The sequence below is a fragment of the Onychostoma macrolepis genome, chromosome 03, assembly GCF_012432095.1.
Source record: "Onychostoma macrolepis isolate SWU-2019 chromosome 03, ASM1243209v1, whole genome shotgun sequence".
Taxonomy (NCBI): domain Eukaryota; kingdom Metazoa; phylum Chordata; class Actinopteri; order Cypriniformes; family Cyprinidae; genus Onychostoma; species Onychostoma macrolepis.
In genome coordinates this window covers 34,648,794-34,674,100 of record NC_081157.1, presented here as the reverse complement: position 1 = coordinate 34,674,100, position 25,307 = coordinate 34,648,794, and the positions used below count along the sequence as shown (strand labels likewise).

At 35.4% G+C, this 25,307-nt stretch overlaps 5 gene segments (V, D, J or C); all 5 read right to left on the bottom strand.

Annotated features, from left to right (window-relative positions):
- LOC131536956 (Ig mu chain C region membrane-bound form-like) overlaps positions 1 to 7,656 on the bottom strand; it is a 105,913-nt gene extending 98,257 nt beyond the window's left edge. The window contains 2 exon segments of the C gene segment in view: positions 7,212 to 7,516; positions 7,599 to 7,656. Coding sequence covers positions 7,212 to 7,516; positions 7,599 to 7,641 — 348 coding nt within the window.
- Positions 5,740 to 6,349, bottom strand: LOC131536972 (Ig heavy chain V region PJ14-like). The segment is given in 2 exon segments: positions 5,740 to 6,132; positions 6,256 to 6,349. Coding segments are annotated over 2 exon segments (375 nt in total).
- Positions 7,657 to 8,610: 954 nt separating the features above from the next.
- Positions 8,611 to 9,130, bottom strand: LOC131535349 (Ig heavy chain V region 914-like). The segment is given in 2 exon segments: positions 8,611 to 8,918; positions 9,007 to 9,130. Coding segments are annotated over 2 exon segments (366 nt in total).
- A 485-nt stretch (positions 9,131 to 9,615) lies between these two features.
- LOC131535335 (immunoglobulin heavy variable 3-48-like) lies at positions 9,616 to 19,903 on the bottom strand. The segment is given in 4 exon segments: positions 9,616 to 9,700; positions 18,943 to 19,018; positions 19,582 to 19,815; positions 19,897 to 19,903. Coding segments are annotated over 4 exon segments (402 nt in total).
- Positions 19,904 to 20,544: 641 nt separating this feature from the next.
- LOC131536970 (Ig heavy chain V region 914-like) lies at positions 20,545 to 24,991 on the bottom strand. The segment is given in 3 exon segments: positions 20,545 to 21,001; positions 21,085 to 21,163; positions 24,947 to 24,991. Coding segments are annotated over 2 exon segments (378 nt in total).
- Positions 24,992 to 25,307: the final 316 nt, after the last annotated feature.

Below are 25,307 nucleotides of genomic sequence, written 5' to 3'. Positions count from 1 at the left end.
AGAAATTAGAGTAAATGAGGTAGGCCTATTTCAGTTTTAGGTAAAAGTTCAAAGGAAAATTAGGTGTGAGTCTACAGAAAAGAGGTAATAAAATATGTACTGAAATATTCATATCTTTTGCTCATCAAGCTTTTATTTATTTGATCAAAAATACAGAAAAAAACTAATATTGTGCAGTATTGCCAGTATTACAATTTAAAATAATGGTTTTCTGTTGTAATATACTTTAAACTATAATGTATTTCTGTGATGCGAAGCTGAATTTTGAACATCATTACTCCAGTCTTCAGTGTTACATGATTCTTCAGAAATCATTTTAATATGCTTATTTATTATCAATTTTGGAAACAGTTGTGCTGCTTATTTTTTTATTTTTTTTCATTGCCTGTGATTTTTTTTTCTTCAGGATTCTTTGATGAATAAATAGTAAAAAAAAAAGAACACATTTATTTAAAATATAAATCCTTTTTTAACAATACACACTACCATTCAGAAGTTTGGGGTAAGTATCTTTTTTCTTTTTTTAAAAAAATGAATTAATACTTTTATTCAACAAGGATTCAACAAATTAATAAAAAGTAGTATTAAAGACTTATATTGTTAGAAAATATTTCTATTTTGAATAAACACTGTTCATAAGTTTTTATTCATCAATAAATCCTGAAAAAAGCATCACAGATTCCCCCCCCCCAAAAAAAATTTTTTTTTGTAAAATTTGTATTAGTTTGCATACATGTGAGCCTATGCTCAAACAAAATGTTTATATTTATGTTTGTATATGATGCAGTTTTATACATTTCCCCAAATTTCCAATTAATTCCCAAAAATTCCCATAAATTCCTGGTAAGTTTCAAACTTGGAAAATTTCCAAAATTCCCCAGACGAAGTTCCCATGGAAAGTTTCAGAAAATTTTCCGCCCCTTTGCAACCCTACTCATTATAAACATAATGTCACTATAGTGCCCTCATTAACTATTGTACACTCATTCTGTCAGGGATCACCCTTGACAGCCTTGTCTGTCTTGTCTTTGTTTCATGTTTCTATGTTTGTTTTGTGTTGGACCCTAAGGCCTCTCTCTCAGCCTGCCTGACTTCTGGTCCTATTCCCTGCCTATTGTTTGGACCGTGTTCACTCCCCACCTCACCTTCTCTCGTCTTGTCTGCAAGCTTGTCAAATAAACCTGTTAACACTCCCTCTGCTTTTGAGTCCTCCCCTCAGACCTTGACACATTCCCTTTGATAGAGATATATTTATATATATATACAGGTGCTGGTCATATAATTAGAATATCATCAAAAAGTTGATTTATTTCACTAATTCCTTTCAAAAAGTGAAACTTGTATATTATATTCATTCATTACACACAGACTGATATATTTCAAATGTTTATTTCTTTTAATTTTGATGATTAGAGCTTACAGCTCATGAAAGTCAAAAATCAGTATCTCAAAATATTAGAATATTTATATTTGAGTTTGAATAAATGACCATCCCTACAGTATAAATTCTGGGTATCTCTTGTTCTTTGAAACCACAATAATGGGGAAGACTGCTGACTTGGCAATGATCCAGAAGACGAACACTGACACCCTCCACAAAGAGGGTAAGTCACAGAGGGTCATTACTGAAAGGTGTGGCTGTTTACAGAGTGCTGTATCAAAGCATATTAAATGCAAAGTTGACTGGAAGGAAGAATTTGGGTAGGAAAAGCTGCACAAGCAACAGGGATGACCGCAAGCTTGAGAATACAGTCAAGCAAAGCTAATTCAAACACTTGTGAGAGCTTCACAAGGAGTGAACTGAAGCTGGAGTCAGTGCATCAAGAGTCACCACGCTCAAACGTCTTCAGGAAAAGGGCCACCAAGCCACTTCTGAACCAAAGACAACATCAGAAGTGTCTTACCTGGGCTGTGGAGAAAAAGAACTGGACTGTTGCTCAGTGGTCCAAAGTCCTCTTTTCAGATGAAAGTAAATTTTACATTTCATTTGGAAATCAAGGTCCCAGAGTCTGAAGGAAGAGTGGAGAGGCACAGAATCCATGTTTCTTGAAGTCCATTGTGACGTTTCCACAGTCAGTGATGATTTGGGCTGCCATGTCATCTGCTGGTGTTGGTCCACTGTGTTTTCTGAAGTCTACAGTCAACGAAGCCATCTACCAGGAAATTTTAGAGCACTTCATGCTTCCTTCTGCTGACAAGCTTTATGGAGATGTTGATTTCATTTTCCAGCAGGACTTGGCACCTGCCCACACTGCCAAAGGTACAAAAAGCTGGTTCAATGACCATAGTGTTACTGTGCTTGATTGGCCAGCAAACTCGCCTGACCTTAACCCCATAGAGAATCTGTGGGGTATTGTCAAGAGGAAGATGAGAGACACCAGACCCAACAATGCAGAAGAGCTGAAGGCCACTATCAGAGCAACCTGGGCTCTCATAACACCTGAGCAGTGCCACAGACTGATCGACTCCATGCCACGCCGCATTGCTGCAGTAATTCAGCCAAAAGGAGCCCCAACTAAGTATTGAGTGCTGTACATGCTCATACTTTTCATTTTCATACTTTTCAGATTTCTAAAAATCCTTTCTTTGTATTGGTCTTAAGTAATATTCTAATATTTTGAGATACTGATTTTTGACTTTCATGAGCTGTAAGCTCTAATCATCAAAATTAAAAGAAATAAACATTTGAAATATATCAGTCTGTGTGTAATGAATGAATATAATATACAAGTTTCACTTTTTGAATGGAATTAGTGAAATAAATCAACTTTTTGATGATATTCTAATTATATGACCAGCACCTGTATATATATATAAATATATCTCTATCAAAGGGAATGTGTCAAGGTTCTGAGGGTTCAACCCTCCAGGCTTTGAATCTATGATCTTTATGATGTACCTTAATTAATCCAGACCTTTATACACTCATTTGTTTGAGAAACTATTTTTGGGGAAGTATTTAAATGTTGCAAACAACATTTTAAAAAGTAATTTCTTGAATTATGGGGGAGTTTGCTATTGCTTCAGTGATATCATGCATAAACAGTTTTTGTTCAGTCCTTCAGTATTTTGTGTAACAGGGACTGTTTCTGCTGGTGTCTTTGGTGATGGAGAGACTGACCGTTAACAGCTAAAAAAACATGCGAAAAATTATGCTTATGATTTGTAAGAATGTTATGACAATAACAATCTGGAGAAGTGAAATCATTCTCACATGAAATGATCAACTGCAGAACTCCAATCCATATCATTTCCATTATTAACCGTAAAATGTCAAATGAAAACAATTAAGCTAAACTGCAGCTAGACACTGACTGAGTATCCAGTTTATAACACAGTCCTTCGAGAGTGTATGTGACGCTGATCCTCCCTACAAAATCATTTGCATATATAGAGGCTTGCAGTTATATGTGTGTGTGTTATAGTTGCAGTTGGAGCAACCACAGATTTTGAGAGAGAACAATTCTACTGCCATTTTTTTCTAGTTAAATGAACAACAGCCACGGTGTTTAAAAGATAAGAGTTAGAAATCTGTCTATACTGTATATTGCTAATGGTTTGTGTTGGATGTTTGTATGGTTGTTGTTCCTGAGTGTTAAATGTATAAATGTGTTGTCAGCTAGTAGGTTTATTGACAATCTGTCATCTGATGGATGTGGGGCAGTTTGAGTCTGTCTAAAGGTCACTGAAGAGGATGGAGGGAGACGTGGTGCTATATATGTTGAGACTGACAGTATGGAGTTACAGTAGATCATCGGGTTGTTGCTGAGCACTGACGGAGCATGAGACTTTACATATGAGTGTTTTTTAGTAGGGCAGGGTAACCTCAGTTTTCCTCACTTATTTTATCCAGGTACAGCAAGATCAAATTTATATAAGTTCCCTTTCAGTCGGTCATGTTCGACGTCACGTTTTTTAGAGTGTTAAATGTAACTGTAGCAGAAGTTTAGTAAAATAAAAACTTACTCCTTTGAATGGTCATGAGTATGTTGAGATGATTTCAGATACAAGCTAGAAGGTGTCAGGAAAATAAAGAATTAAAATTATGATGATACTGTATCCACAACAACTACTAATACTTCATAATAATGATAATAAGAGCAAGTATATTATTCATAGCCTAATAACTGTTCTTTCCTCACTGTAGTTCTCAGTTCCTGTAGAGCTGCTTCATCAGATGGAGTCAGTGTGTCTCTCGAGCACAGTAATAAACAGCAGTGTCCTCTTCTCTCAGACTCTTGGCTTCAAGATACTGTATACTTTGAGACACATCCTCACTCATAGTGAAGTGATTTTTCATGGAGTCTGCATAAATAAGATAATCAGAGCTAGAACTACTGCCAGAGTCAACGCTCCCAATCCACTCCAGAGCTTTCCCTGGTTTCTGTCGTATCCAGTGCATGTAGTGCTCTGTCATTGTAAAACCAGATATTTTACAGGAGATCTTCACTGTTTCTCCAGGTCTCTTTATCTCAGCAGGTGACTGATCCAACCGGATTTCATCACCGCTGATACCTGTGGAATAAAAGACAAAAAATACATGAATGAAGAGCTTTTATAAGTTAAAGTGCTGTTAACTAGACAAATACACAAATGACCTTGCAGTGATAGAATCACCATAAAGATGAAATGCCAAAAGCTCTGCGACTCCATTGTCAACATGTTTGCTAGATATAAATGCCGAACATTAGATATTATTTGACCGGACAGTGAACAGTTCAGCTGAATTTGTGTGTTATATAGAGCTCAATTAGCACATTTGCATAGGCTGCTTTCTCTGTCCTTGTATAATATGATCTCTTAGAGTAATGTGGCTGATCATGTGACGAGGAGGAGTTACTCAGATGATTCTGCTAAAGGCAAAGATAACAATGAAGATGATGTCTGGAATAGCTCATTGTGGACTCAAATTTTGCCCTAATTTATTTTCTTTTCCGGTAATTATAATGATCTCGGTACACTGGTTTTTGATTATTTGTCAGAACTTATATGTCAGTGAAGTAATTGTCTGATAATTGTGTTAAATCTTCAGAAACAGGACGTTTGATATTAAGTAAGTGACTCCCTCTTGTGGTGTACTGCTGCTAAAATACTCTATTTTATCTGTATAATATAAAATATTAGCATTGTGATGCATTTCTACAGTTTGACATAGTTTAAATGTCAATATAATAGCTCTATTTATTGCTAAAAAAAACTTAGGCGCAAATTATACAGTAGACTGTGTACAGTTAGAACACTTTTTACATTACCACACAAAAACTAACTCTTGTATTTTTTGTCATGTTGTATTTATTTTATTAGTTCACTAAAGAAATAATGATCAATAATACCCATAAATAGTTTATTTTTCCACAGTTTGTAAAGTCTAGAAGTCTTTTACTATTTCACTATTCACTCAGTCAGGAAGACACTCATTCATTCACATACTCAGTAATCAACTTACTTATATTCAATTGCTAATTATGCTGTCAGATCAGTTTATCTCCAATAAGCTTTGACAGCATCTTACATAACAGGTGCATTGTTGATACAGTGTGTTTTATCTGTACCCCACTAACCACTATGTACATTTCTTTAAATTACAATGAAGGTCAACATGTTATGAAATATGGCAAGATCACAAATGTTGAAGTTCCATTTTATGGTCAGAAAATAAGCTATTAAGCATTATAGGGAGGTGGTGTAGTTCTTGTCCCTAAAATGGACTTTGTTCAATATCCTGTGATCTTGAACATGAAGCAGGTCATTCATTGTGTGTTCATAACTGTGTTGATGAGCTGCAGATCTGTTTTTGTCAGTTTCTCACACTGAACTGATCCACTGTGTCTGTCTTTGCACAGTAATACACAGCTGTGTCTTCAGTCTGCAGGCTGCTGATGTCTAAGTACAGCTCATTTCGGCCCGTGTCTCTGGAAATAGTGAAGCGACTCTTGAAGGAATTCCCAGAGTCTATTGATCCACTGCCCCATATGATCCCGATCCACTCCATGGCTTTTCCAGGAGGCTGCCTGATCCAAGCTGTGCCATAGTCTGTGAGGGCATATCCAGAGATCTGACAGGACAACCTCACCGACTGACCAGGAGCTTTAGTCTGTGCAGGAGACGAGCTCAGTGAGATGCCAGAAACATCTGTAAAAGAGAACAACACACTCAGAGTCAGTCTCATCTTACATCTGTTAACTATATAAACATAAATACAGTCAGCAACACAAAGATTCACACTGATATGACTGACTGAATGAATCAACTCACATGGCAAAAAGGCAAATAAAATGAGTAGAGTTTGACTCATGATTGATCTCAGAATCAGGCAGTAAATCACACAGCTTTATCCTAGTGTTCGTGGACTGCCCCTGTGCTGGAGGAAACTGACACTCTTATTCTCTCATGTGGATGGTGAACATTTGCATATCATTACTTGGGTTAAATAAAGATCTTATTTTGAAGCTTGAGTTTCAGTGAGCTAAAATGCTTTCATACAGGGATGGCATCTTTGCTTTGCATAGGCCTGTTTTCAGGAATTCACAAAGACATTCGAGAGCTAAAAACAACTATATTCAGGCATTAATGGGGAAACATTACACAAGTCTTTTACATTCGTCATGTTTGCATGGCTTGTATTTATGGCTTAAATGGTTTAGAACTGGACAACATCCACTCATTAAAGCTTATTAGCCTTTAGGATAGTTCACCCACAAATGCCATTACAATCTTCTGAGAATCATAATACAGATATTTAAAAAAAATTCTCTCCATATAATGAAAACAAGTTAAAATATTCTTCATAAAATGCTCAGAAGAAAGAAAGTCATATAGGTTTGATATGACATAAGGTAAGTAAATATTTTTTAATTTTTTTAATTCTTGGTTGAACTATCCTGTTAAGTGTCATATTTTAAGGATCAATACATGAGTGATAATATAATTATGAAATTTTTTTTTTTTTTTTGTAAACATGTAATGGATGTTGAGTTGACTGTAGTAGTTCATGTACAGTGCTTGTGCAGTTTTTTATTTTTTATTTTTTTGGTTTTTCATTTTTTACAAGTTGAGTTGAACTATCCTGTTAACTACCCTGTATCATGTTTGACGAATCAATACATGAGTGATAATATAATCATAAATGATTTTTTAGACACATATAGTGGATGTTTACAATAGCAGTTCATGTACAGAGCTCGTGCCGTTTTCTCATGTTGTGGTCGTCTGGCGCAGTAATACACAGCTGTGTCTTCAGTCTGTAGATTTTGTCCTTTAAGAGTCACTGTGTTGCTGGAGTCACTTTTGGAGATGCTGAACCTGTTTGACAGTGAGTCTTTTTTGTATATGTTTCCACCTCCCCATATGTGCACGATCCACTCCAGAGCTTTTCCTGCAGGATGTCGTATCCAGGCTGTTGCATAGCTATTATCAGTAACAGAGTATCCAGACACCTCACATGTGAGAGTAAGTGAGTGTCCCGGCTGCAGAACTATAGAGTTTGTCTGCGTCAGGACAATGTTACACTCCGCACCTGTCAAAGAGAAAATAACAATGACATTATACAGCTCTGTCCACATATCTGTTTCATATTACTTGCTGATAAAGACACTCACAGGTCATTGCTGCCAAAAGCAGCAGTAAAGATGTCGGGAACATGATTTGTGTTGATTTCTCTCTCGGCTCTACTGGGAGATAAACAATACAAACGGCTCTGTTTAAAACATCCTGAGAGGCGGAAACTCTGAGCAGTTTTGCATAAAAAGATCAAGTATGAAATAGTGCTGTCAAATGATTAATCACATCCAAAATAAAAGTTTCTGTTTACATAATATATATGTGTGTACTGTGTATATTTATTATGTATATATAAAGACACATATATACAGCATATATCTTGAAAATATTTACATGTATATATTTATTTTCATATGAATTATATCATATATAAATATATTTAAACGTACAATATTTTTCTTAAATATATACATGCATGTGTGTGTGTGTGTGTTTGTATATATATATATATATATATATATATATATATATATATGCGTTTGACAGCACTAGAATGTTCATCAGTTGCTCAAAGTACTGAGCTACTTTTATTTTTTTTTACTACCTGATTTATTTTTGTACTGTTCAGCTAGAAATAAGACATTTAACACAAATATATAAACTGGTTTGGTTTCTAAACACTTACAGATATTATTACAAAACAGATTTCAGTGCCAAAATCATCTTCAGTGCAGATTTTCATGCATTTCAGTGATGTAATATTTAGTGTCTCTTATTCTTATGTTAACACTCTTGTAGTTTTTTTTTCTTTCTTTTTTTTTCTTTCTTTCTTTCTTTCTTTCTTTCTTTCTTTCTTTCTTTCTTTCTTTCTTTCAAACATTTACAATACTTCCTATAAAGAGGGTATTTGGTCATAAATTGGTATAAATGTTTCTTTTATTAGTTTATTGGTAGCCCATTACAATTTTTAAAATGTATTATGTAAGAAGCTATTTGTGATCTGTGAAATAAAATTTAATTTGTGAAGTTGTAGAGCTTCAGTGGGTTGTAGTTTAGTAAATACAGGCACATACAAATAGTTTATTTTGTGCAGTGCTGTAGCCGTATTCATCACTGTGTCTGTCTTGCGCAATAATATACAGCAGTGTCTTCATTCTTCATATTATTCATCTGCAGATACATCTGTTTCTTGCTGTTGTCTCTGGAGATGGTGAAGCGTCCCTGAACAGACTGAGAGTAGTATATAGTACCACCACCAGAGATGTATGCCAGCCACTCCAGACCTCCTCCTGCAGTCTGTCTGATCAAAGCTAAGTCTGGGTCACCACTAAATCCAGAGACTGTACAGGTGAGTCTGTGAGATCCTCCAGGTTTAATGACCACTGACTCAGACTCAGTCAGTGTTTGACACCAACAGACTGAAAAACAAACAGTTCAACATTAACATTTACAACAGAACACATGAATAAGTCTAATTCTCAACAGGTTTTCAGGAGTCCTTCTTACATTCTGTGAGAGCAAACATGAAGATAAAACCTAGTTTAGACACAATATCCATTGTCATGTTATAAAAAGAGCAAGCTGATGCATCAAAGTCACAAGTTTTGTGTCTGGAGATGAATAGCGTGGAGACTTTTGAGGAAGACAAAGAGAAGTAGGTTTGCATAGGGTGCCCTCTAAAGGTACATTTGCATTTCTGTGTCCTTATTAACCTCTGTAACCATGTCTTCCTTTAAATGTATTGTTGTTAGGTATTTACTATGATAGTTGATTACCAATTAATTGCATATGTTTTTATTTAATCCAAATCCAGTTTTCTCAAATCATACAAAACATACAAATTATTTCTCAAATATGTAGAACCGGTATATACACTGTTTCACAATGAAAGGCAAACAGAGTTTCCTTTATTCATAGTTGGAGTAACATGTCTTGGGTTTGAACCGTGATGAGATGGTTGAGTATTTCTACATGCTTTAATGTTGATATTGAAGAATGAGAGATTGGCTAGTTTTTAGATTACCGTCTGAACTGTTTTTGATAATGTGTGGCATGAAGAGTGTATGGTTTCTCCAAAGCACATTAAGTTTATGTACTGCACAGAAGCCTCTTGTGTTACTGTGTTTTTCGGGCACAATAATAAACGGCAGTGTCTTCAGCCTGCAGATTTGTCATATGCAGATTATACACCTGCATTTTACTGTTGTCAGTAGTTGTATCCAATACGCCACGTCAAAGATGATTTATGACCATGATTTATGACCGGATTTATGGGCATCGTGTCAACGTTGATCGACAGGTTGTCATATGTCAAATGTATACCATGGTAGATTTCTGACCTGATTTATGGGTATATGACCCCTCTGTCACCCTGACTGTCACGTCACCGGGGTCCTGTCAGCCCTGACTGACATGACAGTAGAGGTCTGTAAATCAAAAGATCTAAACAGATGACATTTGTTGGATTTATGAGTGGATTTACGATTTTTCTTATCACTCACCTGGTGCCGTGGGGGTTTTATGGCGTTCCTTCATGGCCTGTAGCTAACGGTCAGTCTGGAGGTGTTGGGCCTCTTCTTGGTTCTGGAAAAATTGGCTGAGCAAAGAATGTGTATTGCCACCTTATGTTTGTTTGATCTGTATGTTATATGTTAATGCCTAGTCAGGGGGGTCTTCCTGGTTGTGGAAAAAGTGGCTGAGTAATGGGTGATGTGGTGGCTCCTTAAGAGGACCAATGTTTGTTTGATTTGTATGGCATATGTTATTGTCTAGACACCAATTTGTTCCTACCGGCTTGTCTACATCCGCCTCTGAATAAGGAAGGTTGTCAGGACATCTGCTTTTCCAGGTATGGATCAAGAAAGGTGTCGTGTCTGAGGGTAGTTCTTTGTTTTTGGGGGGATGGAAGGCATCCAAACACGTGTCTAATGTCAAACCCCTAAACGGTTCAGTTCTGCTTGATCTATAGGCTAAATGTTGATAGCTAAGACATCACTGTTTTGATTGTATGAAAACTGAAACATAGAATTAAAGAATTCACCAATTGATGAAAATTTCTATATGCGTCTGAAAAAGGTGCTATGTCTGGGCAAGTTTTTCTTTATCATCTCAACGTGTGTATGCTAACACCTCTGTAGGATCAGAACAACCTAATCTGTAGGTTGAATAGATAAACTTATGAGAAGCAGTCTTAAGTTAAAAATTATTCAAACCACCAACTATCCATTTACTTCTGACAGTGAAGGTGATTGTGGGGTCTAACTGACAGCGGACGACAGTATCCTCTTTGTGCTTGTGTTAATGACTTTACAGCATTCGCTCATATAGATGTGCAAAGAATCATGCTTGAGTTCAGTTCAGTTCATTTTATTTATAAAGCCCAATAAAACAACAATGGTTGACCATTGTGCTAAACGACATTGTTTAAATGAAAAGTACATAACATGATATGACAAGACAAACAAATAAACATTTTAAATAAGCCCTGCTTTAGACAAATAATCAACACTTTGGCTGATTATTTGGACTCTCTCTCACACACACACACACACACACACACACACACACACAAATCTGAGTATACTAAATTTTAAGTATGAGCAAAAATGTTGTTTTTACTTTTTGTTATTTAATAAATGTTTTCATTTTAATCTAGCCCATAGATAGTATGTGTACTTTAAAAGAACAAATATACATTTCACTTAAAACTTCTCAGTAAAACAATTACACCTACGGTTTTAAACATGTTTAAAAAGTTTTAAACACATTGTCACTAAAGCAAGTCATGCTGTCTACTGTCTTTAAATTAAACTTTAGTTTTATTCTTTAATTTCTTTAAAACAGCCTGATGATAATGCACCCAAGTGCTTTTCTCACACGAGTAGAAAACTCTTTGGATGTGTTTGTGACAAACACACAATTTTTTACTTTAGAAAAGTTAAATTTCTCACCTAGAACACAAAACTTGTACATTTTGACTATTTTCTAGGTACCATGTCGTTTTAAATGGTTTACTAAAAGATTAAAGCACCAGCATGTGTGATTTTCAAAATGAAAGAGATATAAAATATAAGGATGTTTCAACTATTATCAACATTTCCTTTTGACCCTAATAAACTGGTAATGAATTTACTATGACAACTGATACAATGTAGGCTACAGTTCTCATACTATGTGTGTAAATAGCTGTGCTAAAACATTTATGAGTATTTTTGCACGCCAACAGATTTTGTCAGGTATGCATCTCATCTAAGAAGTGTTTTGTAAATAACATTTTGTTTTAATTTTTTTTTTACATTACTAGATTTAGTCATATTATCAAGATTTCAGATGTTGGACTGTGTATGTTTTTAGGTGAAGACACCTCTTTGAGTGAGTGAGTGAAGTGACATACGGCCAAGTATGGTGACCCATACTCGGAATTTGTGCTCTGCATTTAACCCATCCAACGTGCACACACACAGCAGTGAACACACACACACCGTGAACACACACCCGGAGCAGTGGGCAACCATTTATGCTGCGGCAGTTGGGGGTTCGGTGCCTTGCTCAAGGGCACCTCAGTCGGGGTATTGAGGGTGGAGAGAGCGCTGGACATTCACTCCCCCCCACCTACAATTCCTGCCGGTCCGAGACTCAAACTCACAACCTTTGGATTACGAGTCTGACTCTCTAACCATTAGGCCACAACTTCCCGTGAGCTGTCATCATAACAGGAATAAATGAAAATTAAGAAATTAAGTAAAAGTAACAGTAATTAAGTAGCTTTTCTTTTTGAGAAATTTCTTTTAGTGCAACTTTGTGTCTGTCCATGATGTGCGAACACACGAAACATCAACATGAAAATTAAGTCTTGCTGTTTTACCCTTAAAACTATTACAACTGAAACAAATCAAACTATTGCCCTGAAAGCTGCACATTCATTTAAGTTTGAGCATGTTAAAATTTCCACACTCTTGTATTGATAAATTTAATCCATAACCTTTCATACATTCAAGAGACCAAATCTCTAAGAAAGCGTGTATAGCAAGACAAGAAAATGTTTATAATGCATATAGAATTCGGAAAATCTGTTTCATAAACAATTGTGAAAGGATAACTGAATTTAGTCATCTTGCTCAGATAGCAGATGACACAATTCATATTTCGTATGTTTGGCTGTATTTGTTTTAAGACTCCTCTGCAAGCTCATGCTAATCCTTGCATGGGAAAGAGAGCGTGTGAGCACATACTTATTCATTTAAGAAAATGATTGAACATTTGACTGAACTTTTTATTATTTTGACAAACCTCCATTTCAAATTATTTCCCTCAAGGTGTTTATCCACAGAATCTGTTTCAACACAACGACATTAAACATTAAAGAATGTCATCAGTCACTGTCACCATCTTCTTTGACTCAAATAAAGCAACATCTCAGGTGTACGTAAGCATCTACAATGTGTGCATGTGCTAAACATCTTTGTTTCTCCACTTCTGTCATATTTATTTGATGTAATGCAAACATATTTTGAGAACTACGATGTTCCACGCTTTTGTAAATGTTATAGAAATAATTCAAACATAATCTATACATAGGAATTATCTTTGCGCAAAGCAAATTGACTAAAAATCATTGAATTACAAAATGCAAAAATGTATACATCATTTAAGAAAAATTGCTATAATGCATACAGAATACAGAAATCCTCCCCTTGATCTATTGTGACTGACATTTTACCAAGTCAGACGATCAGGATTATGGACGACACGGCTCACATTTTGTTTGTTGGACTGTATATGTCACTACTATGACTGTACTGTAGATGAGGCCTTTTCTCTGAGAGCCATCAGCATTCAGTGTTTACAGAAATAAATGAAAATTAAGAAAATTTCTTGAGAGTGTTTGACTAAGTCGGTATTTCTTTTTAGGACGATTATTCATCTATTTGATGTGAGACCCCATTAAGTATCGACACAAAAATTAAGGCATGCTGTTTTACACTTATCTTACCATTGTGCTTAAAGCTACACATTCAGTAAAGTTTGAGGTCGTACACAGTCTTGAAAAGGTATATTGATCATGATCATCTGGGTATATTTTTGTAAATGTTGTTTTAAATTACTTTTTTCTTACGCCACTACATCTAGAGCTCTTGTTCAGATGTGCACATTTTATTTGTCGTACTCGTTTCAACATTTCAGCTTGAGATTAAAGCCTAGGTAATGCGACCGCAATTAAGAACCATGACATTATACTACATTCCCTTTGAAAAGGTTATAGACATAGTCGTTTATACAGGAAATATGTTTGCACAACAGAAATATGTATCAGTATAACAAATACCTAATACTGAAATCCTCTCTTCTAAATTTGTTAAAGTTTTTAATGACGATTTTGATGGCCTACCTGATACCACTCTATACTTTTTCATTGTTTTTAGAGGAAGACTATTCTCAGAATCTGGTCAATCATGTCGCGAGTGTTTGCAGGAAAATATGAACAAATACATTATAAGAAAATAAAAGCATAGTCCTTCTACAAGAGATTGTTTAAACCGAGATTGTGATGTACTGTAGAGCTTTTTCTGGTCTGTCTACAAAGCGGCCACGAGACACACAGATCTTACAGTTTCTCTGTTACATGTACATCTATTTCATGTAGAACACAAAGTTGCACATTACAAGTTGAAGACAGTGTGGAAACACTATTTTCTTTGTACGCGTCTCTAAACATGACTTTAATAAATAAATCACAGATGTCATGTAGTTAATTCATTGAAAGGTGCATGTTTTTGACCATTTTAGATGGACTGCACCAGCACACAGACACACGTTTTAGGTATTTATCTGAACAAAAGGTTTGATCCTGCGGAAACACGCACAACAGCAGCTGTGTGTCGTCATGATTGTCTTTATAACTGATCCACTTTTATTAAAACAATGCGGCATGAAGTTACTGTGTTCAACAGCACAGTCCCTTGAAATATTGTAGTATATACATATAAATAAAAAAAAAATCCTTCTAAATATCATGTATTTAGCTTAAATATTAGTTGTTAAGTGTTTACAAAGTTGTCATGCCTGTTGTTGAATTTTATAACATACATTTCACCAAACCTAAAGGACTGAAAAATAGGTTTAGCTTAAGCCCGCATTTCAGCTGTTAGCCTGAAAATGCAAGTGAACTGAGATTTCATATTGAGATAATCTACAGAACGTAAAACAAGCTCACAGTTTTGGATTCTAGTTTATGTTGAATATTGTTTGTTACAGTTTCACAGGTTTAACACCTCATTACTTGAAGACACGTACTGTATAAATCACAAAGTTTTTCACTGTAGTAGGCCGACTCTGAAACCAGACCGAAAAAAAATTTGCTTGAGACTTAGCTGTATGAAAATTGTTGTGTTTTTTCTTTCTATGATTTGTTCGTGTTCATCATATTTATCAATATTTATGTGGATTTCCTTGATTTAATAAAATATTTAACAAAATGTTTGGGTAATGTGTGTGAGTATAGAATGTGGCACAAGGATCTTTGAAAAAATGTTATCCTAAAATATCCATGTAACACTCGGAATCATTTAAGATTGAGAATAATAATAATACAATTAACACATTAACATTTTACAGGAGATGTGAATGTGAGTTCTTGGCTGATTTGTACATTATTAAATTAAAATAAATCTATTAGAAATTGTCATGAACTGAAGGTGTAAACAAAAACACTGTGCATTTAACAGCGAGATACTTTTAACGCCTTGTTCGCAAGAAAAACATAAGATTGTTGTGAGATATAAACCGCAAAGTTTTTCATAGCGTTACGCTTTGAAACCAGAACCGTTTTTTAAGTTTCCATGACTTTGTTCGCTCTTTCTGTTTGAATTTGTGTACCGTGGTTTCACCATCCTTATCTTATTTTCCCACCTAACTGTAATTGTCAGGCCTTACGCTTTGTCTCGTTAGCTCCTCTTTGTTCGCACAAGTCAATATTTCTACGAATTTGGTTGATTTAATAAAATATTGTGTCTTCATTCGAGACATTTACGTTATATTATCATATCATCCTAGTTTATATCAGATATACAAGATTGTTTCTTATTAAATATTATTAAACTGCTAAACCTAGGCTTTAATCTCAAGCTGAAATGTTGAAACGAGTACGACAAATAAAATGTGCACATCTGAACAAGAGCTCTAGATGTAGTGGCGTAAGAAAAAAGTAATTTAAAACAACATTTACAAAAATATACCCAGATGATCATGATCAATATACCTTTTCAAGACTGTGTACGACCTCAAACTTTACTGAATGTGTAGCTTTAAGCACAATGGTAAGATAAGTGTAAAACAGCATGCCTTAATTTTTGTGCCGATACTTAATGGGGTCTCACATCAAATAGATGAATAATCGTCCTAAAAAGAAATACTGACTTAGTCAAACACTCTCAAGAAATTTTCTTAATTTTCATTTATTTCTGTAAACACTGAATGCTGATGGCTCTCAGAGAAAAGGCCTCATCTACAGTACAGTCATAGTAGTGACATATACAGTCCAACAAACAAAATGTGAGCCGTGTCGTCCATAATCCTGATCGTCTGACTTGGTAAAATGTCAGTCACAATAGATCAAGGGGAGGATTTCTGTATTCTGTATGCATTATAGCAATTTTTCTTAAATGATGTATACATTTTTGCATTTTGTAATTCAATGATTTTTAGTCAATTTGCTTTGCGCAAAGATAATTCCTATGTATAGATTATGTTTGAATTATTTCTATAACATTTACAAAAGCGTGGAACATCGTAGTTCTCAAAATATGTTTGCATTACATCAAATAAATATGACAGAAGTGGAGAAACAAAGATGTTTAGCACATGCACACATTGTAGATGCTTACGTACACCTGAGATGTTGCTTTATTTGAGTCAAAGAAGATGGTGACAGTGACTGATGACATTCTTTAATGTTTAATGTCGTTGTGTTGAAACAGATTCTGTGGATAAACACCTTGAGGGAAATAATTTGAAATGGAGGTTTGTCAAAATAATAAAAAGTTCAGTCAAATGTTCAATCATTTTCTTAAATGAATAAGTATGTGCTCGTCACGCTCTCTTTCCCATGCAAGGATTAGCATGAGCTTGCAGAGGAGTCTTAAAACAAATACAGCCAAACATACGAAATATGAATTGTGTCATCTGCTATCTGAGCAAGATGACTAAATTCAGTTATCCTTTCACAATTGTTTATGAAACAGATTTTCCGAATTCTATATGCATTATAAACATTTTCTTGTCTTGCTATACACGCTTTCTTAGAGATTTGGTCTCTTGAATGTATGAAAGGTTATGGATTAAATTTATCAATACAAGAGTGTGGAAATTTTAACATGCTCAAACTTAAATGAATGTGCAGCTTTCAGGGCAATAGTTTGATTTGTTTCAGTTGTAATAGTTTTAAGGGTAAAACAGCAAGACTTAATTTTCATGTTGATGTTTCGTGTGTTCGCACATCATGGACAGACACAAAGTTGCACTAAAAGAAATTTCTCAAAAAGAAAAGCTACTTAATTACTGTTACTTTTACTTAATTTCTTAATTTTCATTTATTCCTGTTATGATGACAGCTCACGGGAAGTTGTGGCCTAATGGTTAGAGAGTCAGACTCGTAATCCAAAGGTTGTGAGTTTGAGTCTCGGACCGGCAGGAATTGTAGGTGGGGGGGAGTGAATGTCCACCCTCAATACCCCGACTGAGGTGCCCTTGAGCAAGGCACCGAACCCCCAACTGCCGCAGCATAAATGGTTGCCCACTGCTCCGGGTGTGTGTTCACGGTGTGTGTGTGTTCACTGCTGTGTGTGTGCACGTTGGATGGGTTAAATGCAGAGCACAAATTCCGAGTATGGGTCACCATACTTGGCCGTATGTCACTTCACTCACTCACTCAAAGAGGTGTCTTCACCTAAAAACATACACAGTCCAACATCTGAAATCTTGATAATATGACTAAATCTAGTAATGTAAAAAAAAAATTAAAACAAAATGTTATTTACAATACACTTCTTAGATGAGACGCATACCTGACAAAATCTGTTGGCGTGCAAAAATACTCATAAATGTTTTAGCACAGCTATTTACACACATAGTATGAGAACTGTAGCCTACATTGTATCAGTTGTCATAGTAAATTCATTACCAGTTTATTAGGGTCAAAAGGAAATGTTGATAATAGTTGAAACATCCTTATATTTTATATCTCTTTCATTTTGAAAATCACACATGCTGGTGCTTTAATCTTTTAGTAAACCATTTAAAACGACATGGTACCTAGAAAATAGTCAAAATGTACAAGTTTTGTGTTCTAGGTGAGAAATTTAACTTTTCTAAAGTAAAAAATTGTGTGTTTGTCACAAACACATCCAAAGAGTTTTCTACTCGTGTGAGAAAAGCACTTGGGTGCATTATCATCAGGCTGTTTTAAAGAAATTAAAGAATAAAACTAAAGTTTAATTTAAAGACAGTAGACAGCATGACTTGCTTTAGTGACAATGTGTTTAAAACTTTTTAAACATGTTTAAAACCGTAGGTGTAATTGTTTTACTGAGAAGTTTTAAGTGAAATGTATATTTGTTCTTTTAAAGTACACATACTATCTATGGGCTAGATTAAAATGAAAACATTTATTAAATAACAAAAAGTAAAAACAACATTTTTGCTCATACTTAAAATTTAGTATACTCAGATTTGTGTGTGTGTGTGTGTGTGTGTGTGTGAGAGAGAGAGTCCAAATAATCAGCCAAAGTGTTGATTATTTGTCTAAAGCAGGGCTTATTTAAAATGTTTATTTGTTTGTCTTGTCATATCATGTTATGTACTTTTCATTTAAACAATGTCGTTTAGCACAATGGTCAACCATTGTTGTTTTATTGGGCATTATAAATAAAATGAACTGAACTGAACTCAAGCATGATTCTTTGCACATCTATATGAGCGAATGCTGTAAAGTCATTAACACAAGCACAAAGAGGATACTGTCGTCCGCTGTCAGTTAGACCCCACAATCACCTTCACTGTCAGAAGTAAATGGATAGTTGGTGGTTTGAATAATTTTTAACTTAAGACTGCTTCTCATAAGTTTATCTATTCAACCTACAGATTAGGTTGTTCTGATCCTACAGAGGTGTTAGCATACACACGTTGAGATGATAAAGAAAAACTTGCCCAGACATAGCACCTTTTTCAGACGCATATAGAAATTTTCATCAATTGGTGAATTCTTTAATTCTATGTTTCAGTTTTCATACAATCAAAACAGTGATGTCTTAGCTATCAACATTTAGCCTATAGATCAAGCAGAACTGAACCGTTTAGGGGTTTGACATTAGACACGTGTTTGGATGCCTTCCATCCCCCCAAAAACAAAGAACTACCCTCAGACACGACACCTTTCTTGATCCATACCTGGAAAAGCAGATGTCCTGACAATCTTCCTTATTCAGAGGCGGATGTAGACAAGCCGGTAGGAACAAATTGGTGTCTAGACAATAACATATGCCATACAAATCAAACAAACATTGGTCCTCTTAAGGAGCCACCACATCACCCATTACTCAGCCACTTTTTCCACAACCAGGAAGACCCCCCTGACTAGGCATTAACATATAACATACAGATCAAACAAACATAAGGTGGCAATACACATTCTTTGTTCAGCCATTTTTTCCAGAACCAAGAAGAGGCCCAACACCTCCAGACTGACCGTTAGCTACAGGCCATGAAGGAACGCCATAAAACCCCCACGGCACCAGGTGAGTGATAAGAAAAATCGTAAATCCACTCATAAATCCAACAAATGTCATCTGTTTAGATCTTTTGATTTACAGACCCCTACTGTCATGTCAGTCAGGGCTGACAGGACCCCGGTGACGTGACAGTCAGGGTGACAGAGGGGTCATATACCCATAAATCAGGTCAGAAATCTACCATGGTATACATTTGACATATGACAACCTGTCGATCAACGTTGACACGATGCCCATAAATCCGGTCATAAATCATGGTCATAAATCATCTTTGACGTGGCGTATTAGATACAACTACTGTTGTCTCTGGAGATGGTGAATCGTCCTTCAACGGTTTTAGAGTAATATTTGTCGCTGCCACTTGGAGCAGAAATATATGAGATCCACTCAAGTGCTTTCCCTTCAGCCTGTTTTATCCATGAAATATCTGCAGCTCCAACATCAATCCCAGAGAAGGTACAGGTCAGTTTATGATTGTTCCCTGGTTTGATGACGACTGACTCAGACTCAGTCAGTGTTTGACCTTTGAACTCTGTTAAAATAAAAGTCAGACCGTTGTCTACAGCAGTCAGTAATAAAGTAGTGTAAAAATATATTCCTATATTATACTTACTGTCCATAAATACGATTATGCTTATTAAACGTAATTCTGAGGACCATTTTTGCAGCAGTTTTTGTTCAAAAATCTCACTGACAGAATACTGAGGAGTTCAATACGGAGGGTTTATAAGACAGAAGGTACAATTAATTTGCATTGTCCATCCCCCGGCTGATTTTACATCAGTACAAAGAAAGTCAGACCAAAAATATAAATAAAACCCCAAGCATGGCCTTATCTTGCTTATCTTGTACGTAAAAAATAGTTGTCATTTTTGTTACTTTTATTTTTTTTTAAATGTTGTTTTATTACTGTCACTTCATTTTATGTATTTATGTAATTATTATATTTATTTTTATGACCATGTTCACAGTAAAATAGAAAATTGCTCACACATTTAATAATGTGGTAAGTAATTAACTGGTAATTCTTTATAATTTGTCATAGTTATGAATTAGTTCTTAACGAGTTTAATCTCATTCAGCAGTTATTGAATATCTAATAAGAAATCAACTCAGTCTAAAGCTTAAATTTGTTATTGCTTAATGATTAGTTACAGTATTCTTGTTTCCAGAGTAGTTAATAGTAGCTGAAGTGTTTCTGAACTACTCATTTGTCCTGCATTTCTTCCTACATAGTTTCCTGTTAATGATGGACCATTATTTTAAAAGGCTACCAAAGAACTGCTTAAGTGTTTTGAATAACATCTAAAAACAAGTTATATTTTATATTTTGGGGATGTTTGCAGTAGAACTGCTTTTGTGATGTGATGCATGAATAGTTTTTGTTCAGCCCTGCAGTCTTTTGTGTAACTGTGAGTCTCTAGCACAGTAATAAACAGCTGTGTCTTCAGGCTTCAGGCTTTTCACCTCTAAATACAGCATGTTTTTGCTGGTGTCTTTGGTGATGGAGAACTGGCCCTGTAGAGACTGAGCAAAAACAGTGCCAGTGCCAGTGTCAATACGCCCAATCCACTCCAGTGCTTTCCCTGGTTTCTGACGGATCCAGTGCATCCAGTAGCTGCTCATTGAGAATCCAGACACAGTGCAGGACAGAGACACTGAGTCTCCAGGCTTTTTCACCACAGAATCTGAGGAGGTCAAAGACTGACCACTAACAGCTGAAAAACATGGAACAAATAATGTTAGATGATTCACAACAATTAAGTGACAACAGTCTAAAGAAAAGTGAAATCGTCCTCACCTGACATAATCATCAGCAGAACTCCATACTGTAACATTTCCATCATCACCCTAAAACTGTCAAAGGAAAAGAAACTGCACTGCAGCAGAACACAAACACTGACTGAGGATCCAGTTTATAACACAGTCCTTTGAGAGTTTGAGTGACACTGATCCTCCGGGTTAAATCATGACATTTGCATACACTGTATCTGCCCTACAAAAAGGCAAAATGTGGTAATATGGAAACACTGGAACTGGGAACATTAATGAAAACATTTTTGATTGAATTCTGATTGATTTGAAGAAATATGCACACTTTGTTTTCTTTGAATCTGAATTTTTGTAAGGCAGTATAGAGGTTTCCTAAAACACTGTACATTGTCTCTGTCTGCAATAATAGATTTGAAATTGCATTAAATCACCTTGACAGATTAAAAACATATATTATGTGACCTGTTCTGGCAAAATGAGTCAGAATGTGCAAATTTTCAAAAATTAGTTTTTTTTTATTTTTATTTTTTTTTATTTCATTCTCCTTTAACATACCTTCAAAATGATATATGACTTGTTGGAATCGGATAAAAAATGACTGAGCTACAGCCGTTTGAAGGCAATAGAGGCAGCAAATCTGTTTTTGAGAAAAATCGAGTTAAAGATTCCAAAGATTCCATATTTTCCTCCAGTTCTTTTCTTAATAATAATTACTATATTATTAATCACAATATAGCTATTTTTATTTTATCTTTGTTATTAAAAATAAGAACAAAGATGCAAATAACAGTAGTTTAATCAAGAGCAGCAAGTGATTCCGTCTTTTCTTTCATGTATGATTAGCATTGAGAGTCTCAATTTGAGACAGATCTACAGGTGCATCTCAATAAATTAGAATGTCATGGAAAAGTTTGTTTCCATTTATTTCAGTAATTTAACTCAAATTGTGAAACTCGTGTATTAAATAAATTCAATGCACACAGACTGAAGTATTTTAAGTCTTTGGTTCTTTTAATTGTGATGATTTTGGCTCACATTTAACAAAAACCCACCAATTCACTATCTCAACAAATTAGAATACTTCATAAGACCAATAAAAAAAAAAAACATTTTTAGTGAATTGTTGGCCTTCTGGAAAGTATGTTCATTTACTGTATATGTACTCAATACTTGGTAGGGGCTCCTTTTGCTTTAATTACTTGCGTGGCATGGAGGTGATCAGTCTGTGGCACTGCTCAGGTGTTATGAGAGCCCAGGTTGCTTTGATAGCGGCCTTCAGCTCATCTGTATTGTTGGGTCTGGTGTCTCTCATCTTCCTCTTGACAATACCCCACAGATTCTCTATGGGGTTCAGGTCAGGCGAGGTTGCTGGCCAATCAAGCACAGTAACTCCATGGTCATTGAACCAGCTTTTGGTACCTTTGGCAGTGTGGGCAGGTGCCAAGTCCTGCTGGAAAATGAAATCAGCATGTCCATAAAGCTTGTCAGCAGAAACAAGCATGAAGTGCTCTAAAATTTCCTGGTAGATGGCTGTGTTGACTGTAGACTTCAGAAAACACAGTGGACCAACACCAGCAGATGACATGGCAGCCCAAATCATCACTGACTGTGGAAACGTCACACTGGACTTCAAGAAACATGGATTCTGTGCCTCTCCACTCTTCCTCCAGACTCTAGGACCTTGATTTCCAAATGAAATGCAAAATTTACTTTCATCTGAAAAGAGGACTTTGGACCACTGAGCAACAGTTCAGTTCTTTTTCTCCACAGCCCAGGTAAGACGCTTCTGACGTTGTCTCTGCTTCAGAAGTGGCTTGGTGGCCCTTTTCCTGAAGACGTCTGAGCGTGGTGACTCTTGATGCACTGACTCCAGCTTCATTTCACTCCTTGTGAAGCTCTCACAAGTGTTTGAATCAGCTTTGCTTGACTGTATTCTCAAGCTTGTGGTCATCCCTGTTGCTTGTGCACCTTTTCCTACCCAAATTATTCCTTCCAGTCAACTTTGGATTTAATATGCTTTGATACAGCACTCTGTGAAGAGCCACCCCTTTCAGTAATGACCCTCTGTGACTTACCCTCATTGTGGAGGGCGTCAATGTTCGTCTTCTGGATCATTGCCAAGTCAGCAGTCTTCTTCATTATTGTGGTTTCAAAGAACAAGAGATACCCGGAATTTATACCCACTTTGCAAATGTCAGTCAGCGCGATCGTATTGTTTTCATTAGCATAAGTTTAAAAATAATATTTCACTGGTTTGGATTCATGTCATGGAGAATTCGATATGAATATTCACAAAGCTGGAATGCTGCGCTTTGCAACAATAGACTTACAACTTGTGGTCTGAAGCAGCAGCAGCCGTCTAGAAGTGTGCACTTGGGTGGTGTCAAGTGTCATATTACACAATGTATTACGGTCTTTTAGAATCAAAACTTTTTATAATCTTGACAAAATACATATTGGTCTGACTCTCAGGATTCCATATTTGGTAGTCTTTTTGTGATCTGAGTAATATTGACAGAGAAATTTAGACATTTGTGACAGAAAAATGCATTAAAAAAAATTCTATGAAGTTGAATGGCTGTTTGTGGTATGACGCCCTAAATAAAATCTCACAGGAACCTCAATTTTTCTCATATCAACTTCAAATTTGGAACATAACTTATTGAGACATAAGGCTTTAATTTTATGCCAATTTTAGAGTAAAACCTGTTATGTAAAATATTTATTTTATATAAAATATATAAAAAATAATATTTTGTATTTTCTTTACAGTAAATTTAAACTTCTATTACTTTTTGATACTTTCATATTTTTAAATAATTCCACTTTTGCAGTAATCTGCTGATTGTCTTCTTAAAAAAGAGTCCAATCTTATGTCTGTATTCCAAAGCATTCATGAATTATAAGAGTTTAAGTTTGGATAGTGCACTTTCATGTATATGTTCAAACTCATTTATGTGAAAACCTCAAATTTGACCAAAACTGACATTTTCATTTCTTCTGCCTGTAGCTCAAAATTAGTCCGTGCGACTTCCGACTCATTTCGCCAGAACGGCCACATTTTAGTATTTCTCAGCAATGTTTTTTTTTTTTTTTCTTTCTAATTAATACTAATGATAGTGGTTATCTCAGTGTGTATATTGTATTATTCATGTGTTTTTAGTTGTGATAGCTGATATGAGGTCTGTGGACAGCTGTTGCTGATAGACTGATGCTTTGATGTGGCATTTTGAGGCCCGGCTAAAGTCTAATGAGGATGAAGCAGTGAGACATTGTGGGCAGAGAGGTTTAACATCAACCCTGTGGTGTTGTTCGGTCATTTTAGACCGAAAAAAAAAAAAAAATGAAATGAAATTTTAAAAACCGCTACTTCATATCTCAAATAAGAGGTTGAAATCAGATTGAATAATCTCTGATAAAGCATTCCTGTAATTTTTGTTATTTATTATTATTTTTTTTTTACTTTGATGTTATGTGTAATAAAATGTCTTTCTCTGTGTTCAGGTTTGACTGTAGTAAAATTCATGCAACAACATTTCAAACCAACATTTCCAAAAAAATAAAAAATATATAAATAATAATAATAATAAAATCTAAACCTTTACAAAATGTTTTCTTTGAGAATGTCTAAATATGTATCCAAATCCAAAACTTAAAAAAAAATAATAATAACATTTGTCTAAAAACAACTAGAGAATTTATAAGCCATGGACATATATAGGAATATAGTGGCTAAACCACAGAATTGCAGAAGGTTTTCTTTTTTTTTCACACCGACCAGATGGTACTAATCTGACTTCAAAAATTGAATTTTAAAGGAATTGTCTATATTTTAACATGAAATACTGCCATTATTGAAAAGTAATAGAAAAAAAATAAAAAATACATACATACACACTGTTACGTCCTGTGACGTAATTTGTACTGTTCTGGAGTCAGTTAAGAGTTTTTTTTTGGTATGTTCTCTTCTGTGCTGCTGCTTTAATAGGAGTGGATTACTGGCACCTGATACTCGTTTGCTGATGACCAACCAACTCCTCATTCATTGGCTCCCTCGGAGAGGAAACCAGCTATAAGAGCAATCAAGAAAGCGCAGTTGAGGAGAGAGAGGAAAGGAGGCTTGAGCCATCTCTCTCCCCCCACATGGACCTTCTCTGCAGCCCCAGACAAGTGTTGTTAGTTAGTTGATACTTAAAGTCAATCTGTGCTAGAGTTCAAGTTAACATACTGTTGTGCTCCTGTCTAGATTGT